We start from the raw sequence: 25,940 nt of genomic DNA, 5'->3' as shown, positions 1-25,940 counted from the left end.
GCCACCAGGACCCTCTACTAATGGGGATCAGTCCAGGGACACCACCAGGCTAGGATCTGAGGTCCCCCCACACAAGGGAGGGGGGGCTCCCCAGCCACGAGTGCTTATGTGGGGACCCTGCCACCCCTTCTCCTTGTACAACTATAACCGCAGGGTGAACTCCAGCCCCTCACACAGAGGAGGGGACGCCACATGAGTGCAGAGCAGCAGGAGGGCAGGCGCCCAGGTTTCTGTGCATAAGCTCAGGAGAGGGACCAGACTTCTACAATGTGTATCCTGGAAGCCCCAGAGCCGGGTTCCAGGTCCCTCTGACACAACACCAGGTCACCTGTGTGAAGGACACTGGGACCTGCCCCAAGGCTTCCAGTGAATGCTGCCCCCGTGGGGTCATGACTGCTGGCCTCACATCCCGTTTTGCACAACAGCTGGCAGCCAGAGCAGGGCCTCAGGCCACCCCGAGTATGACTTCCTGGACCCCCAGGGACCCAGAGGCCAAGGACCCACAGGATGAGAGAAGACGCCAGGGCAGCCTGGCCAACCCAGGACAACCAATCACCGTGGAATCAGTGGGCATGAGGTCACCTAGGACTGAGCAGGTTCCACTGAAGGAGGCTGTAGTGGATTGAATGGCACCGCCACCCCCAAAAGATATGTCCACACCCTAATCCCTGGAACCTGTGAATGTGACCTTATTTGGGGAAAGGGTATTTGCAGGTGTACTTAAGAATCTTGAGGACTTCCCTGGTGGTCCAGTGGTTAAGACTCTGTGCTTCCCTGTTTACAATAGCCAGGTCATGGAAGCAACCTAAATGCCCATCAACAGACGAATGGATAAAGAAGATGTGATATATATATACAATGGAATATTACTCAGCCATAAAAAGGAACAAAATTGGGTCATTTGTAGAGACGTGGATGGATCCAGAGACTGTCATACAGAGTGAAGTAAGTCAGAAAGAGAAAAACAAATATCGTATATTAACGCATATATGAGGTACCTAGAAAAATGGTACAGATGAACCAGTTTGCAGGGCAGAAATAGAGACACAGATGTAGAGAACAAACGTATGGACACCAAGGAGGGAAAGTGGCGGGGTGGTGGTGTTGACGGGATTCATTGGGAGATTGGGATTGACATATATACACTAATATGTATAAAATAGATAACTAATAAGAACCTGCTGTATAAAAAATAAATAAAATTAAATTTTAAAATTAAATAAATAAAAATTTTAAAAAAGACTCTGTGCTTCCACTGCAGGGGGTGCGGGTTTGATCCTTAGTTGGGCAAGTTCCACATGCCGCTGGGTGCGGCCAGAAAAAAAAAAAAAAAAAAAAGGATCTTGAGATGAGATCATCTTGAATTCCTGGGTGGTCCCTAAATCCAATGACAGAATCTTTATAAGAGGGAGGCAGACAGAGAAGACCAAGATTGGAGTGAGGCAGCCACAAGCCAAGGAACACCAGAAGCCACGACAGATGTACAGGATGATTTCTGCCTCAGAGCCTGCCGAGGGTATGGCCCTGCCAACACCTTGATTTCAGACTTCTGGCCTTTAGAACTGAGAGAATAAAGTTCTGTTGTTTTAAGATGCCCAGTAGGTTGTAACTTGTAGTAGCTACAGGAAACCAATTCAGAGACCGGCCCAGCACCCTGTACAGGATGGGTGGGTTGCACAGGGGGCTCTCCTGATCCCTGGTGATGCAGAGTCAGATGACTGCTCAGTGCCTAGACAGACGGTCAGGAAGACTGGGTGGTCCCAGGAAGCAGCAGCCCCCGTCTTACAGGAAGGGACCCTGAACTCACAGGAGGCAGGGGCTGAGGGCACCCATTAGCCATGTGCACAGGGCACCTCCAGAACTGTCCCCAGACACCCTGCTCCCATCGTGGCCCCTCTGCCCAACTGCTTCCCAGCACTGGACTCAGCAGAAGGAAGCTGCAGACCATGGCTGCGTCTCTCTGCCTCTCCTGCCCTGCTCCTAGCCTGCACCATCGAACTCCCTTACCTGTAGCTGGATGACTTTCCAGCCATGGACCCAGGATCTGTGACTGAGCTCGGCAAGGGCTGCCAGGAGCCTGTCCCTGGCCCTGAACTGCAGCTGCTTCAGGTGTTCTACCAGTAACCTCCCGTCTGCCCTGGGTAACCATGACCTCCACTCTGAGTGCTCGCCCAGCTTTTCTAACTGTCCCCGGGGCTGCTGGTGTATGGGAATAGGACACGAGGCAGCCACCTTTGGGCAGGGAGGTGGGGTGCTGAGAGGTTAATATGACCCAGGCTGAGTCCTGCAGAACCGCATGGCAACAGCCCATGGAAAGGAGGTTAGTGAGGTTGAACGTTCTCGGAACCTGGACGTGGCCCACTGAGGCTAATAAGAGGGTTTTCAGGGAAATCAAGAGAGGCAGCTTTGAGGTGAGGAGGGCACAGATTCCGTGCCGAGGCCAGGTCGGCTCCACCACCCTGAATCACAAGCCAAGCTCACCCCCACTGACAGCCCCAGAGGACGCAAATCCTAGCGCGCCTGTCCTATTCTACACCGTACACCCAATGGGAAGGCAGAGCGTGACACACAGTAGGGCGAAAGGAGTAACCCTCTGAGTGCGGGCTAAACTCCCTTCTATGCCTGTCCTCCCGGTGGTGCCTCCGCTCGTGGGCCTCAGCCTCCACGATCGGGATGCGGGACGCGGGAGCCACATCTACAGAAGACAGACCCGCCCGGACCTGAAGGACGGACTTGCGGCGGCCAGCCGGGGCCCGGAGCATGCGGACCGGAAGTGCTCATGTCAGGCCTCCGCCGGGGACCGCGCGTGCGGGGGTGGCGGCCGCGCCGAGCGCCCCGAGGCCCCGCCTTGCTGGCTGGGGTCGTGGGTACGCGCAGGATGCCACTTACTCGCTGAGGGCTGCCGGCACGGGTCGCCTGCTCTCCGTCCGCCCCAGGACTCCGGTTGTCGTGGTAACCGAGGCCAGCGAAGCGTGAGCCTGCGTCGTCGCCAAGGAGATGGCGTCCCGGACGGGGCAGTCCAGCCCACCCGGCCGGGGAAAACCCGGTGAGTGGCCAGGACGGTGGTTGATAGCCCTTGCCCCAAGTCAGACTTCTGGGAGATCTGGACAGGGAAAGGCGTGGGAGGGTCGCGGGTGGGAAACACCTGGGCGGCTCTGAAACGTCCCGGTGAGCGGGTCGCTCGCCAGAGCTGAAATCAGAATCTCTGCGAGTGGGGCTCGAGCATCTGGGTTTGAAAGCTTCAGGGCAGATTCCGAGGCCCCCGGGGCCCCAAAGGTGACGCTGAGCCTGCTTGCTCTCCTGGGAGGGAAGCGCTGGTTAGACCCCGCCCCCCCCGCCCCCTATGTCAATCCGCATCTTTTGCCCACCTATCCCGTGGCCCCTGCACCACAACCATACAGACACATCTGATGTTAGCCGATGCGGCCCCCGTACGGCACTCAGCAGCCGGCTGTGACGGCCCCAACGGTCTGCTCCCACTGTGTGTCCCTTTCTCCATCCTATGGGTGTTTGCACATCAAACGCCCTGGCTCGGTGAGGTCTGTCTTCCTGCCCAGGGGCAGTGGTAGGGCTTGGTTGAAGCTGTCGGTGGGGCTTACCACGCTCAATGAGGTTGGAGCGGTGGCTGAAGGGCACTCGGAGGGCCGCTCGCCTGCATGCCTACCCTGATGGAACACGGAGGCTTGGCCAGGTTGCTGCAGAGGAAAAAGTGTGGGTGCGCGGGTGTGCCGGCGTGTGGGCAGCTTCCACCTCTGGCAGAAGGCCCTTGTGCACTCCCTGGGGCTTCTCACTGCTGGCTCTCCCAGGGCTCAAGGGGCTTACAAAATTGGGACCTCTCATGTCTGTGGGTGCACTGCTGGGAGAGCGTGGAGCTCTTGTGAAAGGACCTCGCAATCTGGGTGCACAGAAAGGGCCACTCCCTCTCGAGTGAATTATCTGGCGCTGCCACAGGCCCGCCTACCAAAGGCCTTATTGCTGTCAGGCAGGCCTGGAGGTTGGAACTCCGACTGAAGGCGGGCACCAGTGAGCAGGGCTCGTCTGGACGGGGGCCGCCTGCAGCGTCTGCTTTTACAGAAGCTTGTTGCCTAAGATGCTCTCCCCCTCCCCCAGCCCCCTGCCCCCTAGGGCTTATGCTGGGAGCAGCACGAGAAAAGCACCTCAGTACACTCACGGGGTGCGGGGGGGTTAGGAGCAAGACCCCTGGTCACACAGGACGCTGGAGAGGAAGTGGGGTTCCCACACGAGGCTCCTTGAAATGTCAGGTCCTGGACTGGGGCTCATAGCAAGGCCACAGCCCTGCGAGCCTGCGCCCTGGGGTAGCTGTCCTGCTGCCCACCACCCCTCCATGCAGGCTCCCCTCCTGAGAGGGGGGCCTCTCCGCACTGTCCTCTGCCGGGGTCCTAGGCTCCACCTCAGCCGCTCCTGACATCCCAGGGCAGCTCACTGGGAATCAGCCTGCTCAGTGTACTGGCCCGAAGAGCCGAGAAATGGAGAGGCTGGAAGTTTCCAAGAGGGGAAAAGGTGCCAGGAGCCATGAAAGCAAACCCCCATGGCTGAGGCATCCTGGAGCTTGGCCAAATTTCCTCAAGAGTCTTGAAAGCTGTAAAAAGGGGAGAACATAAAGAAAGGCGTTTCAGCAGGAGCTTAAGCAGCCAGCTCAGTGGCTGAGGTGGTCAGGGGTAACTCTGTGCGTCTCCAGGCTTGCTTCTGCCCCGCCCCTCCACTGTCCTCTCTCACCTGTCTGACCACTGGCCCCCGGCTGACCTCTGCTTCCCTCGGACCCATCCCCTTCACCAGCTGCCCTGCATGTACTTCCGGACTCACCCAGTGCTGGCCATCTGGTGGCTGCGCCAGCCCCACGATGGAAAGTGCTGCCGACCAGGGATTAGAGTGCAATGTATATGTGTGCTCCATGGAATAACAGACTCCGAAGAGGTCCACATCCCAATCCCCAGAGCCTGCGGACGTGCCACCTCGTATGGCAAAAGGGACTTTGTGGATGTGATGAGAGCCCAGGAGATAGGGAGAGTGTCCTGGATCATCCAGGTGGGCCCTAAATGTGGTCACGATGCTCCTTATAAGAGGGAGAGCCAGAGTCAGGGGAGGAGGAGGTGTGATGACAGAAACAGAGGTGAGAGTGGTGCAGCCACAGAAATGAGGAATTTGAGCCGCCTCTGGAAGCTGGAAAAGGCAAGGAGCCTTCAGGAGGAACGCGGCCCTGCCCACACCTTGATTTTAGCCCCTACGACTCACTTTGGACTTCTGACCTCCAGAACTTTAAGATAATAAACATGTGTTAAGTTTGTAGTAACTTGCTGCTGTAGCAGCAAGCAGGAAACCTGCATGAGGCACTGGGAGGCACTGGGAGGCACTGGGAGGTCTCTGACATTTCCACTCTGGCCCCTCTCTCTCTCGTCAGAGCAAAGGCAGGCCTCAAGCCCGGGGCCTCTGCTTTCAGCATTATCAAGCACAGTTTAACCGAAGGAGTCTGTCCAGGAATTTACACTTCGAGTTCCCTTCTTTTTCTGGCTGTTTCTATGTTTTGGTGGATGCCGTCAGGTTTCCTTCTAAGCAAAAACAAGCGAGTTGATGTAAGTCAGCAGTTCTCCACCAGGGAGAGTTTTGCCCCCCAGGAGGACCCTTGGCAATGTCTGAAGACAATTTTGGTTGTCACAACTGGGGTTGAGGGTGCTGTGACATCCACTGGGCGGAGGCCAGAGACTCTGTAACGCTCAGCACAGCCCACCCCCAACCCCAGGACAACATGTCAGTAGTGCTGAGGTGAAGAAACCCTGGTGTAAAGAAAACCGTGAAGCACAAGAGGCACGTGCAGGAGGAAAGGGTCGCTTGGACAAAGTGGAACTGGGCTTGGAGCTAAGTGAAAAAAGCCACACATGAAAGGGCATGTATTCCATGATTCCACTTTTATACGATGTCTAGAATAGGAAGATCCATACGGAAAGTAAGCTAGTGGCTGCCAGGGGCTGGAGGGTGGGGGGAATGGGAGTGACTGCTAATGGATATGGGGTTTCTTTTTGGGGTCATGAAAATGTTCTGGAATTACAAAAGTGGTGATGGTTGCATGACTTTGTGAAGATACTAAAAACACTCAATTGTACACTTTGAAATAGTTTTATGGTACATGACTAATATCTCAAAAAAAATTACAGTAAGTAGAGTAGTCAGTGAAGGCCTCATGGAGAAGGTGGGATTCAAAACAATACCTGGGGGGACTTCCCTGGCGGTCCAGCGGTTAAGACTCCGTGCTTCCACTGCAGGGGGCATGGGTTCAATCCCTGGCCGGGGAACTAAGATCCCACATGCCATGTGGTGTGGCCAAAATATAAAAATAAATAAGTAAAAGACATGTGAAAGTCATTAAAAAAATTTTTTTTTAAAAAAAGAAAAAAAAAGCAAGACCTGGGGGCAGGGGCAGAGTGAGCCATGAGGCTCCCTGGGGAAGAGCATGTTCAGTGAGGGAACAGCAAGTGCAAAGGCCCTGAGGAGGCCCGTGTGACTGGAACAGAGCTGAGAGGGAAAAGAGAGTGGAGGGTGACAGGGGCCATATCCTCTGGGCCTAGCAGGCCACTGTGCGGATTGTTTTTTCCCGTGAGTGACACAGGGAGGATTTTGAGCAGGGGAGGGATGAAATCTGACTTGGGTTTTCAGAGGCTCCCTCTGGTTGCCATGTGAGAATGGATGTTTTCCTCTTTGGGGCCTAGCCCAAACCTCTAACTTTCTGCAGGGTTGAGGAGTGTCTGAGGCCCCATGGCTACGCCTGACTCCCAGACACAAGGAGCCTCACATGTCCCAACCCATGTCAGAGCCCCATTCCCCCGCTTCCCTGGAAACCCAGGAGATGGCCTTGCCCCTGGCGCCACCCAACCTGAATCAGGGGGCCACTCACTTGGCAGGGTCTGCTATCTGTCTGCCCCATGTCTTCATACTAATAACCTGGTGGTGGAGCCTCTGGTCTTTCCCTCACCATTCAGCCTCCTTGCAGACACCTGAGGGACCTAAGACTCCACACTGAAGTTGCTAAGTGGAAACAGGATGCAAAAGCGACCTCACAGGGAAAGTATTTCTGGCATTCAACTCACGGTGGCTGCCTCTGGGTGGATCTGGGACTGTGAGCCATCTCTATATACCTCTGTGATCATACCTTTCCTGTATTTTGTCCAGTAAGTAGGTATTATGTAATCGGAAGGCATCACGTTTTTGCTGTTACAACATTTCAGCGGCCCACTTGTCCTGACACCTGGGCTGAGTTATCTACTGTTGAGTAACAAACCATCCCAATATATGCATCCCCCACTTTTCAAAAGTTTGCTTTATGCCCCTTTGCTGTTATGAAAGACCTACATTAGTACCTATTTTATCTTAGTGAAAGAAATTTTCACTTTTAAGAAAAAAGTGAAAAAGCGAAAACAGCGTTCAGCATTTGTTTTGCAGTGAGCTGAGTGATAGAGGAAGCACACACCCCAATCGGGGCGAGGCATCGCCGAAGGAGCTCCTTCCCCAGAACTACTCTCACCACCTCAGCATCAAGCTGCCATAGTTTCGAACTGTGTCTGTGAGCATCTGTGCTTTATTTCTATTTATTTTGCGCATCTATTAGCAAGATGTGTCCTAAGGTAATTGACTCTTCGCTGTACACCATTTTGACTTAGGAAAGGTTTCATAGAAGCGCTCCACTTTCGGCCAGCAGGGAAAACCTGTGCTTTATTAGGCTGTGTGTGGAGATGGAGATTCCGGCAAAACTCCACTCTAACCAGATCCTCAGGGGATGTAGCTCCAAAAGCTGGAGCATCGGGAGCCTGTAGCACAGCAGAGTTTCATAAATGTCTGCTGAATGGATAACCCATTTCTATTTACTTTTTGGCCGTGCAGCGAGGCTTGCAGGATCTTGGTTCCCTGGCCAGGGATCGAACCCAGGCCCTCAGCAGTGAACGCACGCAGTCCTAACCACTAGACCGCCAGAGAAGTCCCTGGATCATCCATTTTATTACTAAGCTAAAAGCGGCCACAATTCTGAGTGCCCGCTAGGCACCACCTGGCCCTGTGCTAGGAGTGTTATACACACTGATTCTTTAGTCCTCATGTCAAGTCTAGAAAGGCGGTGGCAGTACCCCACCCATTTTACAGATGGGGAAATAGGGGCTCAGACAGAGGAAGCCAGGCCTGGGCCAAATTCTTAGCCTTCAGATTTCCAGGAATCTCCAAACTTTAGCGCCCAGTGCAGGGCGTTAAATGCAGCTCTGGGGCCACCTGGAAAGACTGGCGCTCACACACCTCTCCATGAGATGGTTGCATGTGTCATCCCCACTTTACAGATGGGGAAACTGAGGCCCAGATAGGCAAGCCGCGCATCCCGGGCAGAACCCATGCAGCCGGACTCGCAGCCACCGTCCACGATACAGTCCCGGGCTCGACCTGCACCAACGCTTCACCTCAGCCCCGCGAGCCGCGGGAGCATCGTGCCCGCCTCCACCCTCGAAGGGCGGAAGGGAGGGCCCTGGGAGCGGTATCCAGGCGCTCCCACCCTCACGGAAAATGGGTGGCTCCTCGGGAGCCCTAGCCGGCCCTCTACTCGGACCTGAGCCTCCGACAGAGCAGGAGGCTCGGGCCGGTCGCCCCTCTAGGCCGCGGACTCCCGCACAAGCCCGAGTTAGACCCCGAACCGCCTCAGCTCCGGAACCAACTAGCCGACCCCGCCGGGGCCCCGCCCGGACCGGAAGTGCAGGAGTCCTGGCGTTCGTCCTTCGGGGTGCCCTGAGCTGTCGGCTCTTGGCGCCCGGAAGACTGCCATCTCCGTGGTTCTCCGGACCGGCGCGGCGTCAGGAGTGACCAGAGGAGGCCGGGACGGAGAGGCTTGAGAAAATGAGGTTCTGCCCGGGGTCCGCCCCAGGCTCTGCCGGGTAGTTCAGCGGCGGAGAACCTGGCGGGAGGGGAACCGGCGATCTTGTCCAGGCTTGACTGGGCCTTGGGGTTACCATGGCGACCCCCCCATTTCCCCCGCCTCCGCAGGGGGCGGTGGGAACTCCAGCTTCCGGGTGAAGCTGGAGCCTTCCTGCGATTCGCCATCGCCTTGGAGACGCATTACGTCATCCAGCAGGCAATCACTTGGATTCTGGTGATTGGTCGTTCCCAGGGAAGGGCGGGGCTTCCCGTCTAGGTCCAAGCTGTCAGTCGGTTCCAAGTGCAGGACTGAGGTAGGCCGGAGCGTCCCCCCAAAGGTTTAGGCCGTGTCCTTAGACCCCCTCAAGATCCCCATGGCCGGGTCCTCCCGCTCCGTGACCAGTAACTTCTTAAGTTCCCGCCTCTACTTCCGCCCAATCCGGATGCCTGGTTCTCCCCCCAATTCCTGCCTCTGAGTCCCCCCCAAATCCAGGTCTCTGTTTCTCCTGCAGGTAAGGCCTTGGATTCCCCTTCAAGTCCAGGTCCCCGTTTCTCTCCCAGTTTGTGCCTCGCACCTCCAAATCGCAGCCACCATAATCTGTATCTGTGAGACATCTGAATTCATATATCTGGTCTCCAAGATTTGAGATCCTGTACCCACTAATTCTGGATATTTGGATGTTCAAAATGTGTTTCTGGATTTATCCTTAACCCAAGCCTCTGAGACCCCTATTAATACCCTGTCCTAAGGTTTCCAAATCCAGCCCAGTTCCTCCTCCCCACTATTCTTTACCCCAAGTGCTGCAAGTGAGAAGACAGGTCCGGATTTGATCCAGCGTTGGCACCCCCGTCCTGCACATTCTGCCCTGTTGCCTCACTCCTGACCCCAATTCCAAAGAGCCACCGTGAACACGTGGTCCTAATTTACAGCTAAGCAAATTGAGAATGGGGAAGGGGCTTAGGCTGGCCCACCTAGCAGGTGAACTGGCCCAGGCACCTCCCTTGCTTTGAGGTCTAGACCTTCCGCTCCTGTAGCACGCACCCAGACCAAGCCAACCACCCCTGTGAGCCCAGGTTTAGACTCATGGTCAGTGGCCAAGGCAGTGAGAGGCCCAGGATAGTGGGAAAGATCAACTTGTTCTCTTCCAAGCAGCTGTGGGGGTGGGGGGGGAGACACAGTCCTGCAGGAGTTAGAGGAACAATAAATATGCTTGCTTGTTCACATTCACTTGTTACTTTGTTTGAGCAGGTTTGGAACCAAAGAGACCATCTTTCCTCAGTAATTACATGGTTACTGGCTCAGCAGTCTTTTCTTTAAAAAGGGAGAAGCCGGGCTTCCCTGGTGGCGCAGTGGTTGAGAGTCCGCCTGCCGATGCAGGGGACACGGGTTCGTGCCCCGGTCCGGAAAGATACCACATGCCGCGGAGCGGCTGGGCCCGTGAGCCATGGCCGCTGAGCCTGCGCGTCCAGAGCCTGTGCTCTGCAACGGGAGAGGCCACAACAGTGAGAGGCCCACGTACCGCAAATAAATTAATTAATTAAATAAATTAAATAAAAAGGGAGAAGCCTAAGGCGCAGGGAGAGCCCCTCTCTGGATCATGCTAGATCCAGTGGAAAGGCCCAGAGTTGACTGAACTCATTTGTTTACTGGGCACTTTGTATGTTCAGAGATCGGCGGCACTGGGGGAGACATGATGCAGAGATGGTGGAGAGGCCAGCGGAGGAGGGAGAGGTCAGGCTCCGGGGCCAACCACCTTACAATCCCAGCTCTGCCCCATTTTGCTATGTGACCCTGGGCAAGTTACTGCACCTCTCTGGGCCTCCCTGACTGCCTAATCAAGTTGTTCTGAAGATTAGGTCTGAAATGGTCTGATTCCCAGACTCCTAATGCCTACGTGGCATTAGGAAGGGGTTTCCCCAGACTGTGGCCAGGAAGAGGGGCAGACTCAGGTAAGGAGGTGTTCTGAACAGGAGACAGCAGGACTCTGGGTCTGGAATTGGTGTCTGGTGGAGAAGCGAGGCCTAGCCGCTTGGTGTCTGCCTGAAGCCCAGAGAGGGAGCAGCAAGACTAGGGAGAACTGCCCCATCCATCTTTCCATCCATCGTTTTTTCAGCAGTTACTTGTGAGCAGATACTGTGTGCCAGACTCAGTACTTCCAGCTGGGGACACAGTGGAGAAGAAACCAAACAGCCTCTACCCTCATGGAGCAGTTAGAAAATCAGGGCAGAGGAGATGGCCAGAGCTGGTCAGCCCAGAGTGAACATGATGCACCAGGAATGCAAAGGGGCTTCTGCAGAGACTTTCCCCCTCCAGCCTGAAGAACACAGCACCAACATCCCTAGACTTATGGGATCAGACTCCAGATTTTGTGCCTGTGTCCTGGGGACCTGAGGAGGCTGGACTGTCTTAGGCCTGGCAAGTAGTGTGTGATCATCAGCTATGCAAGGTGACCCCCTACCCCGCACCACATAGGGCTTTACTGCAGGACCTCTCTCCTGCCCTCCCATGCATGGTGGGTCATTCCTGTCAGGTCTATAAAGATGCCCATTATCGAGTGACCACTGACAGTCAGGCCACAGGCTCCAAACTCACCTTGTCTGATTTAGTTCTCACTTCCACACTGACAGGGGAAACTGAGGTTCAGAGGGGGTGGGCCCCTGTCCACTTTGGAGGAGAAAGAGGCAGGGTTGGGGGGCCCCCTGGATCCTGCTGAGTGTGAGGGTGCCTGGTACCTACTCCCAGCCTCCCTGTTTTCCCCCAGTCAGCACCTCCCCAGCTGTTTCCCCCAGGACCGGGGAGGGCCCCCCAATGATCAGAGAGGGTCTCTCCAGGACCAGGAAGGAACCTACTTAGCTCCTCCCCAACCCCAGTAAAAGGTCCGAGGCTGCTGCTCTGTACATACCAAGGCAGAGGCCAGGGATAAGGCCACAGGCTGCAGTGGCTGGGGGCCTTGGCCTCTCTGGGTGCGGCTCCCAGACTTCAATCCACCCGAGCCTGAGGTCTAACCCGCTGCCCAGACCAGCTTCAAGGCTTGTGTCCCCCTGAGCAGTGGCATGAGCTGTGACTGACGACGACAGTCCAAGGGGGCCCAGAGTTTCTGGTCTGAAACGCTCCTGGAATTGGGATAGGGATAGCCGCGACGTTTGCTGGGCTTCAGCAAACGTCGCGGCTGCTGAGCACCTGTAATGCGCATGCCCCGAAGGTGGGCAATTGGGGTTGGTGCGGACAAATGAAGGACCGCCTGGGTCACGTGGCTGGGGCCCTTCGGGTCTGAGAAGGGCAACTCCCATCCTTAGACGATGAGGTGGGCACCTGGAGGTGAGGAGCCTCAGGCGCCTTGGAGACCAAGCTCTGCCAGATGCCGCTCCCTGCCATCTGCAGCCAGCATGGGTGTGCAGCTACAGTGGTCGCTGCCTCTGCGAAGCCCGCCGAGGAGGCGTCCACAACCCAGTTCGGCTCCAGAGTCTAGGCGGGGGATGTGAAGTCTTGGCACGTGCTCTCCACGCAGACCGCCGGTGTCACTGGGTGCGGCTGCAGAGTGCGCAGGGCACGCACCACCGTGCCTGCCCTGCACTCGATCAGTGACCTCGGCAGCACAGGCCCCAGCTGGATCAAAAAGGGCGGGGGCTGTCCCTCAGGCTCCTCCTCCAGGGCACCTCCCCGACCACCTCCCGCACGCGGTAACGGGGCAGGAGAGGCGGGGGCCAAAGAGAGACAATAGTCGGTCGCGGGGGGACCCCGGCATGGGGTGAAGGGAAGGGTCCCCTTTCGGAGGCTCAGGCCCCAAGCAGCCCAGAGCGCGCGAGTGTGGGGGAGGGGGGCCCGCGAGTGGTGCCCGCCCACGCGCGCGGAGCCCGGACCACAGCGGACAGCAGTCGCGACGCCCTGGCCTCACTGAGTCGCCGGGGCAGCGACGAGCGCGGGCCAGACTTCTGCCCTCATCAAACATGGCGGCGTTGACCTCATACAGACCTCTGCGCCTGTGCAGGGGACTCCTACGAACTGGCAAGTGCTGGAAGTTGGACATCCGCCAGGCACAACCTTTGGGCCCGCTTCTGCAAGTACGCATGCGCCGGGGGTTTACGGTTTCCGTTTGGCCCAGAGGGCGCCTTTACATGCTCGCTCCGAATTGGTCCGTAAATACGCCTTGTTCTTCTGCGCACGCGCGGCCTTCGGTGACCCGGAAGTTCTCGCCTCCCTTAAAAGCGTCCGCCCGCGGAGTGCGGCCTTTTCTCGTCTGTGCCAGGGCGGCGCGTGGTCTATGCTAAGCGACCGAGACGCCTCAGGTGCTGCTTAAGGTGAGGCTGCCTCGGAGTCGGAGGTCTGAAGGCCGATTCAGGGTCTTCCGGGAGCCGTGGGTTGGACCCGAGACCGGGGGCTTCCCTCGAGCAGGGGACAAGGATGGAGGCGGGGGGAAGGTTACTCTCGCCCCTTTGCTGATGCCCCGCCGCCGCCGTAGCCTTGCCCCCAGCGGACTGGGGAATGTTGGCCTGGTCTCTGCAGTTGTACTTTATTTATTATAAGAAGTTCCCGTTATCTTTACATGCACGATGCACAGTTTGGTCTGGGCACGCTTTCTCCTAAGTAGCAGCCCCTAATCCCCCCGTCGGGGTCGGACACCAGACTCGACCTTTGCACTGGTAAAGCGCAGAATTCATACCATCGCTCCTTCTGTTTTACTGATGAGGAAGCTGAGTCCACAGCGGCTTGTAGACTCTCCTAGGGTCGCAGAGCTCTTGAAGAACACGGTTGGGGTTTGACTTCGAGCGGATGCAGCATCAGGGCATTTGGCATCCCCTGCCCGTGTCTGGGCCGCCTTGCAACCGTTGAGGGGGTGCCTGCCAGCTGTTAGCCTCAGGGTTCCTGGGTGAGAGACAGGTGTTTCTTGCTGACAGATGAGTGGATTTTTTAAGGTTCCACAAGGTGGACTCAGATGTTAACAGCCTTTCTCAGTTCCTGCTAACTTCCCAGTTCTCAGGTTGTGCGCTAACCTCAGAGTCTGTGGTGAGTGTGCCTGGGCTTTGACAGTTTCTGTCCCTAGGATGACGGAGTGGGAGACAGCGGCACCTGCAGTAGCAGAGACCCCCGACATCAAGCTCTTTGGGAAGTGGAGCACCGATGATGTGCAGATCAATGACATTTCCCTGCAGGTGAGGAGGGTGTAATGATTGTGCTTCCCAGCTGGGGGTGGGGTCGCTTGAAACTTGTAGCTGTCCCACTAAGTAGAGTTGAAGATGGGACAGGTAAAGAAGGGATCCCTGGGCTTCCCTGGTGGCGCAGTGGTTGAGAGTCCGCCTGCCGATGCAGGGGACACGGGTTCGTGCCCCGGTCCGGGAAGATCCCACATGCCGCGGAGCGGCTGGGCCTGTGAGCCGTGGCCGCTGAGCCTGCTCGTCTGGAGCCTGTGCTCCGCAACGGGAGAGGCCACAACAGTGAGAGGCCCACAAACAGCAAAAAAAAAAAAAAAAAAAAAAGAAGGGATCCCTGGATCACCACACCCATCGTGTCTGTTTTTCCTTGTATCCTGTTAGAGGTTGCTACAGTTTTTGTCAGGAGATGGTTCCTTCCTCAGAGGGAGTATCACATCCCACAAGTTGTTTAGTTAATTGTTTTGTAGTGAAATACACAATTTATTTATCTTTTTAGTTTCATATATTTTATTTTTTAAAGGTCATCTATAAGTTTTGAGTGTTCTTATTTTCCTCAAGTATTGAAGATGACAAGGACAATACTTCATTCAGGCTATAAAATTTTATTTAAATTATATGTTTTAGAATTAAATAAAAATAGACAATATTTTTCAAGTTCAGAAGTTGTGCCTTGGAGGGAAGAGTCAAATTATAAAGATTCAAATGCCTAAAAATCTAAATGCCTTACCGTCATCCCTCAGTATCTGAGGAGTGTTCTTTCCAAGAGCCCCCAAGTTTACCAAAATCTGCAGATGCTCAAGTCCCGTAAAGTGTAAGGGCCCAACGTTATCATTTTGTGTGGGGAAATCCAGTTGTCCCAGCAGCTTTTGTTTTTGTCTCTTGGAGTTTTCTGTATCGTACTTAAATTTAGGCAATAAAATGTAACTTCAATCTCATTTATACATTATATGTATATGTCCTAGCACCATTTTTTGTTTGTTTGTTTTTGCAAGAAAATGAACCCTTTTATTATGATTAAAGGGTCAGTACACCAAGATGACATAGCAATCCTATATGTGTATGCACCAAACAACAGAACTTTGAAATACATGAAGCAGAAACTTACAGAACTTGTAAGAGGAATAGACAGTTTCTCAATTATACTTCAGGACTTCATCATCCCTCTCCCTGCAACTGACAGAAATACTAGACAGAAAGTCAGCAAGGATGTAAAAAGTCTGAGTAATAACCCCAACCAAGAGGATTGTGAAAACATTTATAGAAACTTCACCCAGTGACAGCAAAATACACATTCATTTCAAGAAGCCTTACAGAACATTCAGCAAGATATACCACACCGTGGGTCATAAAACAAACTTGAACAAATTTAAACGATCAAACCAAACGCGAAACAAATAAGAAATCAGTAACAAAAAGATACCAGAAAATGCCCCAAACAGTAGGAAATGAAACAATATACTTCTAAATAATACAGGGGTGATAGAGGAAGTCTCTAAGGGAATCAAGGGGTATTTAGAACTGAATAAATTGTAATGAAAACTTGTGGGATAAAGCTGGAACAGTACTGAAGGAACTTTCTATAATAATGATTTGTTAGAAAAGAAAAAAAGTTTCAAATCAATAATCTCAGCACCCCTCAAAAAATAAAAAGAGCAAAATACAACTAAAGCAAAGTAGAATATAGGATATCATAAAGATCAGAACAGAAATCAGTGAAATTAAGAACAGAAAGGTAAAGGGGCTTCCCTGGCGGTACAGTGGTTAAGACTTTGTGTTCTCAATGCAGGGGGCATAGGTTCGATCCCTGGTTGGGGAACTAAGATCCCCCATGCGCAGCACCATTTGTTGAAGAGAGTATTTATCCCATTGAATGGTCTTGGCACCCTTGTTGAAAATCAGTTGAGCAAGGATGTAAGGGTTTGTTTCTGAACTCTGAACTCTATTTCATTGGTCTCTATGCCTATCCTTTTGCCAGTACCACACTGTCTTGTAATAGGGGTTTTTTTTTGTTTTTCTTGGCGGTACACGGGCCTCTCACTGTTGTGGCCTCTCCCATTGCAGAGCACAGGGTCCGGACGCGCAGGCCCAGTGGCCACGGCTCACGGGCCCAGCCACTCTGCGGCACGCGGGATCCTCCCGGACCAGGGCACGAACCCGCGTCCCCTGCATCGGCAGGCGGACTCTCAACCACTGCGCCACCAGGGAAGCCCTGTGATAGGTTTTGAAATTGGGAAATGGGAGTTCTCCCACTGTATGTTGCCCCCATACTGTTTTACACTTGGCCTCATTAGGACTTTTGTGGGGCCTTCATAAAAAGAAATTTGTTTTGTGACTGCATTGGTATAATGACGAATAAAATTCAGGTTTGATCATATTTTTCCCTTTCTTCTTTTAAAAGAAATTAAAACTTTTTGTTGCCTCTAAATATATCATGGTACCTAGGTACTGAGCCTAACAGAATTCAAACCTGTTTTTCACTCAATGTCTTGTAGAACTGTTTTCCTTCATGGGTTTGTTGGGGGAGAGGTCTGCAAACTTAAAAGGGCCAGTTAGTAAATGTTTTATAAAGTCTTTGTAGGTCACATGTGGTCTGTCACATGCGTGTTTGCTTCTTTGTTTTCTTTTTCTTGCTTTTTTTTGTACAACCCTTTAATAATGTAGAAACGATTTTTCACTTTCGCCTGGTCCTCTCCTAGGGGCTGGGAAAGCAGAAGTCAGCTGGTATCAGAGTTCTCACTCTGTTGAAAGCTGTGCTGGGCTCTACCATGGGCCCAACAGCTTGACCAAACACTTGCTGGGGCATTTGGTATTCGCAGTTTTTTTTCGGCACAGTGTGAGTCCCTGCATGGACACCTGTCTGTCTACTTGCCTGTTTGTGCAAGTGGTCCTCTCCCGGCTAGACACCAGACTGTTGTGCCTACATCAGAATCCTCTGTGTTCTTTTCCTGTTAATCCTTGTATTTGTAGAAACTCATTGTTTGTACATGTTCTCATGTGTGTGTGGTAGAATGACTTTGTGTAGGTTTCGTACTGGAAATAGCAAAAGTGGTCCTCACATAGACAGTTCTCTGACTCAACCCCCTCGAATGGTTTAGTGTTTCTAGACACTATCTTGGAATATGTATGTATATATAGGCAAGATTGTTGAATGATTGTTTTGAAACACTGGTTCTCTGGGTTAGTTCCCCCCACCCCTACCCCTTTAGGGGTACATTTTTGGGGGTCAGTAATAAGAAGTGCTACTGGCATACTACAGTGCACGGGACAGCCCCTCCAGAACAAAGAGTTATTTGACATAAAACGTCAGTGCAGAGTGAAGAACACTTTTAAAGCAAGACTGGTATCGTGGGTGGTTGTCTACTTAGTTTTCCATACCCTTCCTCCCATTAGAAAGGAAGTACTCTTTTTAGTGTCCTGGTAAAGTCACTTGCTTCGGTTTTACTTTTCTGTGGCAGGCAGGTGGGTGGGAGCTACCCTGAGTGGGTGTTCAGTCTCTCTGGTCCCCTGCCAAGATCCGTCCTGCTCCTGACCGTGGTCCCTTCACCCCCTCTTCCTGCTGCCCCAGGATTACATCGCAGTGAAGGAGAAGTATGCCAAGTACCTGCCCCACAGTGCAGGGCGCTACGCGGCCAAGCGCTTCCGCAAGGCGCAGTGCCCCATCGTGGAGCGCCTCACCAACTCCATGATGATGCATGGCCGCAACAATGGCAAGAAGCTCATGACTGTGCGCATCGTCAAGCATGCCTTTGAGATCATCCATCTGCTCACAGGCGAGGTAGGGCCCTGAGGCCAGGTGGGGCAGAGTGCCCTTAGTACACCCTAAAGCCAATGGCCGCCCCACGATATGCATGCCAGGGCGCTCCAGTTTTAGGCGTGAAGGGTCGGGGAGGGATGCTTGCCCGGTATCTGGCTCATGGCCCCCTTCTTTTAGAACCCCCTGCAGGTCCTGGTGAATGCCATCATCAACAGCGGCCCCCGGGAGGACTCGACCCGCATTGGGCGAGCTGGAACAGTGAGGCGGCAGGCCGTGGACGTGTCCCCGCTGCGCCGTGTGAATCAGGTGGGCTTGGGGCTTTGGGGCACACGTGGGTGGCCAGGAACAGCCACCAGGCTCTGGCAGAATCCTGCCTGGGGCAGCAGAGGCTGGCAAGTGGGAATGTTCATCTCTGTCTGCATGTTTACCTGAGTGTCAGGTAATGAAGGCTTCCTGGATTCCCACCCCACGCAGAGCACGTCCTAGCTCTGGGCCCTCTCCTGGGCAGCATTAGATTGAAGGGCCCGTTTCATTTGGGTATATGTTTTTACACTGTTTTTTTTTATTTTCTTGGACCATTTGAGAATCAGTTGCAGGTGTTTTGACCATTTCCCTTTTAACACTTCAGTGGGTGTCCCCCTAGAATAAAGATGTTCTGTCCCCACCCTCACCCCCAAGAAGTGTAACAGCAATCTAACATTTGACATTACATCACTGTTCCAGTTTATGGAGCTGTCTCCAAGCATACCCTTTCTAGCTGTTCGTTTTCAGTCAAGGGTTCCAGGCCAGGAACACATTGCATTTCCCTGTCATGGCTAGTTTTAAGTCACCTGTCATCAGGGACCCAGCTTCAGCCTTTGTGTCCGCACACTTTTTTGTGCCCCTCAGTCTGATCCCAGATCTAGCAGCATGGCACCTGGGCAGCGCTGTGGGCTCCCACTGTGTCTTGCCTCAGTTGGCCTGCGGATGGCAATGTGGTAGGCAGCATTTGTTGGGTCCCAGGGTACTGGAGAGCCGTGTCCCTGCGTGGTGTAGGGGCAACCCCTACTTAGCACAGGAACCCCTGTGCTCCCTAGGCCATCTGGCTGCTGTGCACAGGTGCTCGTGAGGCCGCCTTCCGGAACATCAAGACCATTGCCGAGTGCCTGGCAGACGAGCTCATCAACGCTGCCAAGGTGGGTGAGGACACCTGGGGGGGGGGGGCGCGAGTCTCAAGGGGAGGGTCCTCCGACATTGGAACTAACCATCCCTTCTTGCAGGGCTCCTCCAACTCCTACGCTATCAAGAAGAAGGATGAGCTGGAACGTGTGGCCAAGTCCAACCGCTGATTGCTTGGCCACAGCTGCAATAAACTTGTTTGCCCTTTGGGGTGGCCCCACCCACCTGTGCCACTGTCTGTGCTCAATGGGGAAGGGTATCTGGGAGCAGGGGGTGAGGGGCAGGATGACTGGTGTTTCTGAGGAGCTGCCCATGTTCCTGGCATGTCTTCTGGTCTGTTGGGACCTGGACCCACCAGGGAAGTGCTCGGCTCAGGAAGCACCACTGACTCAGAACCATGGCACCCTGGGCTGCAGGCCTGGCTGCCTGGACCATTCCAGCAGGTGTTGGAAAATGAGGGGTGGGGTTGTCCTGGCAGAGATGTCACTGGTCTGGGGAGGGGCTTGGTGGCTGCAGCCCACTGCCCTGAGAGGTGTGTTGCCAGGAAGCAGCCCCAGGGTGAGGAAGCCAAGGCCTGGGCTCTGGACCAAGACAGTTTCTAGCCCCTCGTCATTGGCTGGAGAGGGCTGGTCCGGTCCAGTCTACTGTGGGGTCAGCCTGCCCAGGACTCTAGAAGTCCCACTCTTCTTCCTGGACACGCTGCCCCTGCCCAGAGCCATTGATACCCCAGGTTGCACTCACCCCACCAGTGGCTCTAGGTGGAGGATTCATGAGGTGTTGAAGACTGGGAGTGGTGGTGGGGACCCCCCCTCCTGATGAGCCTGGACTGTCAACGTCCTGTCAGCCTGTGCCTCCTTCCTTGCACCCCCGACATCTGGCCGATGTCGGGCTTGGTGTTCCCTGTCCTGGTGGCCACCTCCGTAGGGGCGGGGAGGGCAGTGTGACAGGTGTGGTGGGAACCTGGCATCTGGAGGGAGTGGCCCCACCACAGGCACCCTCCCATGGGGAGGAGCATTAGTATCCAGCGGCAGGTAGGCCGAGGGTTGCGGGCAGAACAGGCAAGGAGGCGCCAGCCAGAGGGAGGAGGCACCAGCAGGTGGGAAGAGCCTGCTGGCCCGCTGGGGTCTGTCACTGGGGAGTCTGACTCCTGGGCTGCTGGCCACTTATCTTGAAGCTTCCATCCTCCTTCATCTGCTTTTCCCGTTCGTCTTCTGTGGTCTCCCAGGGTCTGTCTCTGCCCAGCTTTCCTGGGAGTCCCTGTCTCCTCTCCACGCCTGTCTGGGATCCTTCCTGGAGTCACCCAGGTCCACCTGGCTCTTGGCTGGGGCATCCCCCAAGTGTAGCTCAGAATCTGCGGTGCTCCCTTTGTCTGTCCCTGTCCCTAATCCTCTTCGGAACCCCTCTGGGTCTCACCTGCCTGTGTGCCTCCAGTCCAGATCTCTACCTGCACACTCCTCTGTCCCAACTCCCAGTCTCCTTGCCTACTGGGCTCTGCTTCCCCTTCTCTGGACGCCCCTGCCCCGTGTGGGGTGATCCTTCCAGAGCCCAGCCCCTGACCCTCCCCAGTTCCCCTCTGCCGTCTCCCCCCGGCCCCTTCGCTGCCTGACCGCCTGTCCCCGCAGGCCGGGTCCAGATGCCTTGCCCTCGGCCGCCCTGGATCCGCCGCCCCCGGGTCCCCCTGGGCTCGGAGCCTAGCATCCCGGGCTCGCCGTCCACACTCCGGCCCCCCAGCAGGGGAGAGGACGAAGACGAGGGTGATGAGGAGGAAGGGGACGGCAGCCAGGGACCCATCCTGCCGCCCGCGTCCCCAGTGGAATGCCTCATCTGCGTGTCGCCCTTCGACAGCGTATTCAAGCTGCCCAAGTGCCTGGACTGCAGCCACGTCTTCTGCCTCGAGTGCCTGGCTCGTCTGTCTCTGGCCACGGCGGGCGGCGGCGACGCGGTGGCCTGTCCCGTGTGCCGCGCGCCCACGCGGCTGGCCCCACGCCGCGGGCTCCCCGCGCTGCCCACGCAGTTCGACCTGCTGCCCGGCTCCGCACGCGCCCCGCCGCCGCTCCAGGGCTCCGTGCGCTTCGACCGCCGGCGCGGCCTGCTCTACGTGCGGCAGCCGCCGCCCGCGCCCGGACCGCGCAAGGCCCGCCCCCCGCCGCCGCCGCCGCCGCCGCTGCGCCTCGGCCGCCCGCTGTCGCGCCGCCTGACGCTGGCCAGCTCGGCCCGGGTCTTCCACGCGGCCGTCGCCCTGGCAGTGCTTGTGGCCGCGGGCCTCGTGGTCACGGGCCTCTACATCTTCTTCCTCATCCCGCGCGCCACCACTTCCAGCCCCGCTCGGCCCCAGCTCGTGGCGCTCGCCCCGAAGCCCGGCTTCTCCTGGTTCCTGCCTCGGCCCACGCCGGCGGCGCCCTGGATCCCCGGCTGGATGCCGCGCCCCGTGGGCCATGACCTGAACGCCGCCCCACCGGGGGCTGCAGAGGACGCGCTGGAGCCCGAGGGGGTTCCCGAAGAGATAGAGACGCCGGACGGGTCCTTGGACCGCAGGTGGGGGGCGGAGGCTTGGCCTGACTGGGCCCCGCGAGCACGCGGCGGGTGGAGGCGGTGGGGGGCGCAGTAAAAGCATCCGCGCCGCAGGCCCTGCCTCAGGCCTGGGGACCCCAGTGTCATCCTGATGCTCGCCATGATCCCCGTGGAGGCCTTAGAGGGCGCATGGCAAGCACCCATTTCTCTAGAGAGGCCTGGCATCATTAGCACGGAGCAGGGACCCTCTCAAGGAGCACCCCTGACACCAATCTCTGTGGGCATCCAGCTGTGGGACCCCCATGTCTGTAAACGTCCTGCTGGGAGGCACTCATAAACCAGCTGGGGGTACACTCGATCCTCAGCTCTTGTGGGAGTCCAGCTGCAGGGTCCCTCTGACCAACATCGTGCAGTGGCCCTGCTAGGGGTACCCCATCCCTGATCCTCGTAAGTGTCCTACTGAATACACCCCAATCATCAGAACTCCAGGAGAACGCTCATCCTTGGCTGGCACCAGAGCTTAAGTCTCTGATTTACTCATCCTTTGGGCTTTCTGCAGGTGCTGGGGGCCCCCATCTTTGGATGGCAGACTATTCCCTGGCCACACCTGTGAGTGGCCCACTGCAGGACCAACCACCCCACTCCACCCCAGGCTGTGGAGTTGCTGCCTGCAGGCTGAGCCTGGGTGGGATCCAGCCATCTCCATGTTGGTCCTGCATTTGCTGCCTTACAGATCTGGCTGGGGCTTGGGCTTGAAGGGGGAGGTGTGGCCTGGCCAGGACTGGGGAGAGACAGACAGGGCCTGAGCCTCAAAAACTGGCTTCCACTTGGGTCCTGAATATCAACTTGCAATGGGACCTCGATTTCCCCTATGGCTAGTGGCTTCTGAGATTCTCCTAATATGCTGAGGGGCAGCTGCGGTCACTGAGCCTCAAAGAGGCCAAGGTTGCCCTCTGGGTCAGACAGTGTCATGTGATTTGGGGTGAGGGATCGCTCCTGGACATCCCTGGCCCCTCTCCTTAGCCACTAGAGCCCTCATCACCCCCATCTCCACTCATTAAATACTCAGTGTCGGTTACTTCACCTCCTCCAGGGCTCCATCAGCATTTTGTGGCAAGCCTGCTGTACACCAGGGTGAATGAAGCCTCAGCCCTCCTTCAGCAGGGAGAGTGGTCCTCCTCTCAGAAGCCTTCCTGGGTTAGTCACAGTGGTGTAGATAGCAGCCACCTTCTGCACAAACTAAACATGGACTTTCTGTCTCCCCCCCAGGCCCTGGAGCCCCGAGTCTGCCTCACTTCACCCCAGGTTGGGATCCAATATGCCCCTCCTCATGCCTTCCCTCCTAACCCCCAGGCTGGGAGAGTTACGGTGAGGGAGTAGAACTGGCAGGGATGGGCCCAGCCAGGGGGGTCAGAAGGGGCCCTTGTCTGGTGGTGCACGGAAGAGAAAGATGATGCTTTCTGCCTGAGGGTGTTCAAGGAAGGCTGCCTGGAGGAAGAGGCCTCGGGGCTGTATCTTTTTTTTTTTTTTTTTTTTTTTTTTTGCGGTACGCGGGCCTCTCACTGTTGTGGCCTCTCCCATTGCGGAGCACAGGCTCTGGACGCGCAGGCTCAGCGGCCATGGCTGATGGGCCCAGCCGCTCCGCGGCGCGTGATATCTTCCCGGACCGGTGCAAGAACCCGTGTCCCCCGCATCGGCAGGCGGACTCTCAACCACTGCGCCACCAGGGAAGCCCGGGGCTGTATCTTTAAGGATGCTAAGGGGTAACGCCAGCTGGCATTGAGGCGGGGGGGGGGGCCCTAAGCGGGGAGCTGGTGGCTGAGGGCAGTGGGCAGAGCTGGCTCCTCCCTGTCCTAACGTGCTTCCTCCTCGGGACTGTGGGGAAGGGTTGCTTCTCCACCCTCCCAGCTGGGAGCCTGAGACCTCAGTCTCTCTTCCCGTAAAATGAAGCTGACTTCGATGTCTGCCCGCCCACTGCCCACGAACAAAGGGGCTGCCTGAAACCACCCCGGGGCTAGGATCAGAGGGGACTCCTCCCGACACTTGCCTGCCAGCCACTGTGGCCACCTGGAGCTGTGCTCTCCCGGCCCTCCCAATGCCCATTCCATCCCTGCCGGACGCACCCCCCCCCCAACGTATCTGCCCCAGGCTTGCTCCTCCTTCCACTGGTCCCAATGCCTGTGAACACCCAGAGAGTGGGGGTTAGCCTCAGTGCCTGGCATGGGTGCCCAGGGACGCCTTTACCGGCCAGACTTTGGTTCTCGCTTCTGTAAAACGGGAGACAATAAACTACTTGCAGGAAGAATTCGTTCATCCACAAGTATTTATTGAGCGCCTGCTGTGTACCAAGGGGGGACTCGGGGCACCTTGTGAACGAGGGACTTCGCATGGCAGATGGTGTCCAGAGGGCTGAGGAGAGGAGCCATCATCTTGGCGACACTGCCTCCCCCTCCACGCTCGTGGGGCCCTCAACTCCCCAAACCTTTTCCAGGCCCTCCGCCAGGTCTCCTGCGTTTGCCCCCGAGGGGCGCCGAGTGCTCCACTCTACCGGGATCCAGCCAGCCTTTCTCCTCACGAGGGTCGGGGAGGCCTCTGCCCACACCACACTCGTCTCCTGTCATTGGGGCCTCTTCTGTTCAGGCCGAGGGAATAAGGCCCACGGGGGGCCCTCGCTGGACCCTGAGAGCGGAAGTGTCCAGCTTACAGATGGGGAAACTGAGGCTGGGGGCGGGGCAGGGCGTGGATTCGAACAGGGACCAGAGAGCTTTCTGCAAAACACCTCCCCTCAACTCCACACCCTGACAGGGCAGCCTCGCTTTTCCTTCCTCCCCGGGCCCCGAAACCGCAGCTCTCCTCCGTCCTCCGAGTTTGCCATCCTCTGAGTCTTTCCCGCTCACAAACCTAAGCGGTGTTCGAGGCGGGGAAAGCTAGGAGGTTGTCAGCAACGCGGACCAATCGGAGGCCGCATTCTGGGATGGGGGCGTGACGTTAATTGCCATAGCAACCTGGCCCGCCTTCGCCCCGCCACTCTGTTAGGCTGCGCGCGCATCTTGCCCCTCCCGGAGCCTGGTGGGAGGAGCAGAGAAGGCGCGCCAGTGCTGACAGCCAATCGAAAGCTTGAGACTGTCGTTGCTATGGCGATTTTGCCCGCCTTCGGCCTGTCGAGCGCATCGTCCGTGTGTGTGTGCGTGTGCGTGTGTGTGTGTGTGTGTGTGTGTGTGTGTGTGTGTGGAATTGGGGGAGGCGTGTGTGTGTGTGGCATTGGGGGAGGCGTGTGTGTGTGTGTGGAACTGGGGGAGGCGTGTGTGTGGAACTGGGAGAGGCGTGTGTGTGTGTGTGTGTGTGTGTGTGTGTGTGTGTGTGTGTGTGTGTCCGACCAAACAGGAGCCCGAAGCTGAAGCGAGGGCCGACCTGGGAAGTGCTGGGATCCTCCGTCCCAAGGGGGAAACAGGCTGGAATGGGGAGCGTCTCCCCTAGGGGCACACACCTTGGCGGGGCAGAGCTGGGCCTGTCCTCCTGAGCTGCGACTTCCTCTGCCCTGTCAGTCTCTGCAGAGGCTTGGGCCAGAGGGGCCAGGAGAGACCTATGACCTGCGTCCCTCCTTCTGGGGCATGTATGTTTCCACTCTAATGGCCGTGGAAAACTCCACATTGGGTATGGGACTTCTCCCAGGAATCTTCCAGAAATCTACTCGTTTTTATTTTTAATAATAGCTTTCTTGAAATGTAATTCACACACCATACAATTTGCCCATTTAGAGTGTACAATTCATCGGGTTGTTAGTATGATCACACAGTTTATGCAGCCATCACCACTATCGAATTCCAGAACATTTACAAAAGAAGCCCCATACCCTTTTGAGTCATGTCCCATTTCTCCTTTTCCTCAACCCCTGGCAACCGTTAGTCTACTTTTTGTCTCTATGGATTTACCTATTCAGGACATTTCGTACCAATAGAATCATACAGTTTGTAGAAATCCACTCTTAAAAACAGCAGTGTGTGGATGTTCTTCCCAACTGGTGGGGCCAGCTCAGCCATGGGTGTGGACTCTGGAGCCAGAGAGATGTGGGTGTGAGTCCTACTCCTATTATGGCCTTGTTCTTAGCCCTTCTGAAACTCTCTCTCCACTTGGGGAGTGGTGGGGTGTACACTTGGCCTTGGGCTCTCCTGGCTTCACTCAGGCCGTGCTCCCTGCTCTCAGGTACTGGTGGACAGTGACAGGGCTGAGGCTCTCTGCTGGATCTTGAGGAGCCACAAGAGGCCAGACACAACAGGAGCAGATGGGCCGTGGGGGCTTGTCCTCTGGCCAGCCTTGTTTCAGGCCAAGCATTTGTCCCAGTGAGCCATGGACCTACTCAATATCTGTCGCATGCTGAAATTTCATCTCATAGTTCTTTCCTTATCTCAAGGGGCCCCTGTGATATTTGCCAGAGTCTGGGCTGGCTGCTGAGGTTGTAGCAGTGAAC

At 55.9% G+C, this 25,940-nt stretch overlaps 2 protein-coding genes across 4 annotated transcripts; both read left to right on the top strand.

Annotated features, from left to right (window-relative positions):
• The first annotated feature begins 13,037 nt into the window (after positions 1–13,037).
• Positions 13,038–19,183, top strand: RPS5 (ribosomal protein S5). 2 transcript variants are annotated; one of them, XM_067721183.1, is made up of 6 exons: positions 13,038–13,197; positions 13,941–14,049; positions 17,615–17,824; positions 17,981–18,109; positions 18,880–18,978; positions 19,063–19,183. In XM_067721183.1, the coding sequence occupies exons 2-6, from the start codon at positions 13,942–13,944 to the stop codon at positions 19,129–19,131; spliced, it is 615 nt and encodes a 204-aa protein (XP_067577284.1). In that variant the 5' UTR covers positions 13,038–13,197; position 13,941; the 3' UTR covers positions 19,132–19,183. The 2 variants fall into 2 exon arrangements, with proteins under 2 accessions (XP_067577284.1, XP_067577285.1); XM_067721184.1 differs by having other exon boundaries at positions 13,073–13,197; positions 13,928–14,049.
• An 8-nt stretch (positions 19,184–19,191) lies between these two features.
• On the top strand, positions 19,192–23,777 carry RNF225 (ring finger protein 225). Of its 2 annotated transcripts, XM_067721178.1 has the most exons (2): positions 19,331–21,496; positions 22,566–23,777. In XM_067721178.1, the coding sequence occupies exons 1-2, from the start codon at positions 20,595–20,597 to the stop codon at positions 22,612–22,614; spliced, it is 951 nt and encodes a 316-aa protein (XP_067577279.1). In that variant the 5' UTR covers positions 19,331–20,594; the 3' UTR covers positions 22,615–23,777. The 2 variants fall into 2 exon arrangements, with proteins under 2 accessions (XP_067577278.1, XP_067577279.1); XM_067721177.1 differs by having other exon boundaries at positions 19,192–23,777.
• The last annotated feature ends 2,163 nt before the right edge of the window (positions 23,778–25,940 follow it).

This window comes from Pseudorca crassidens, chromosome 20 (genome assembly GCF_039906515.1).
Source record: "Pseudorca crassidens isolate mPseCra1 chromosome 20, mPseCra1.hap1, whole genome shotgun sequence".
Lineage (NCBI taxonomy): Eukaryota > Metazoa > Chordata > Mammalia > Artiodactyla > Delphinidae > Pseudorca > Pseudorca crassidens.
Note: the sequence above shows the minus strand (reverse complement) of the source record. Positions and strands in the feature narration are given on the sequence as shown.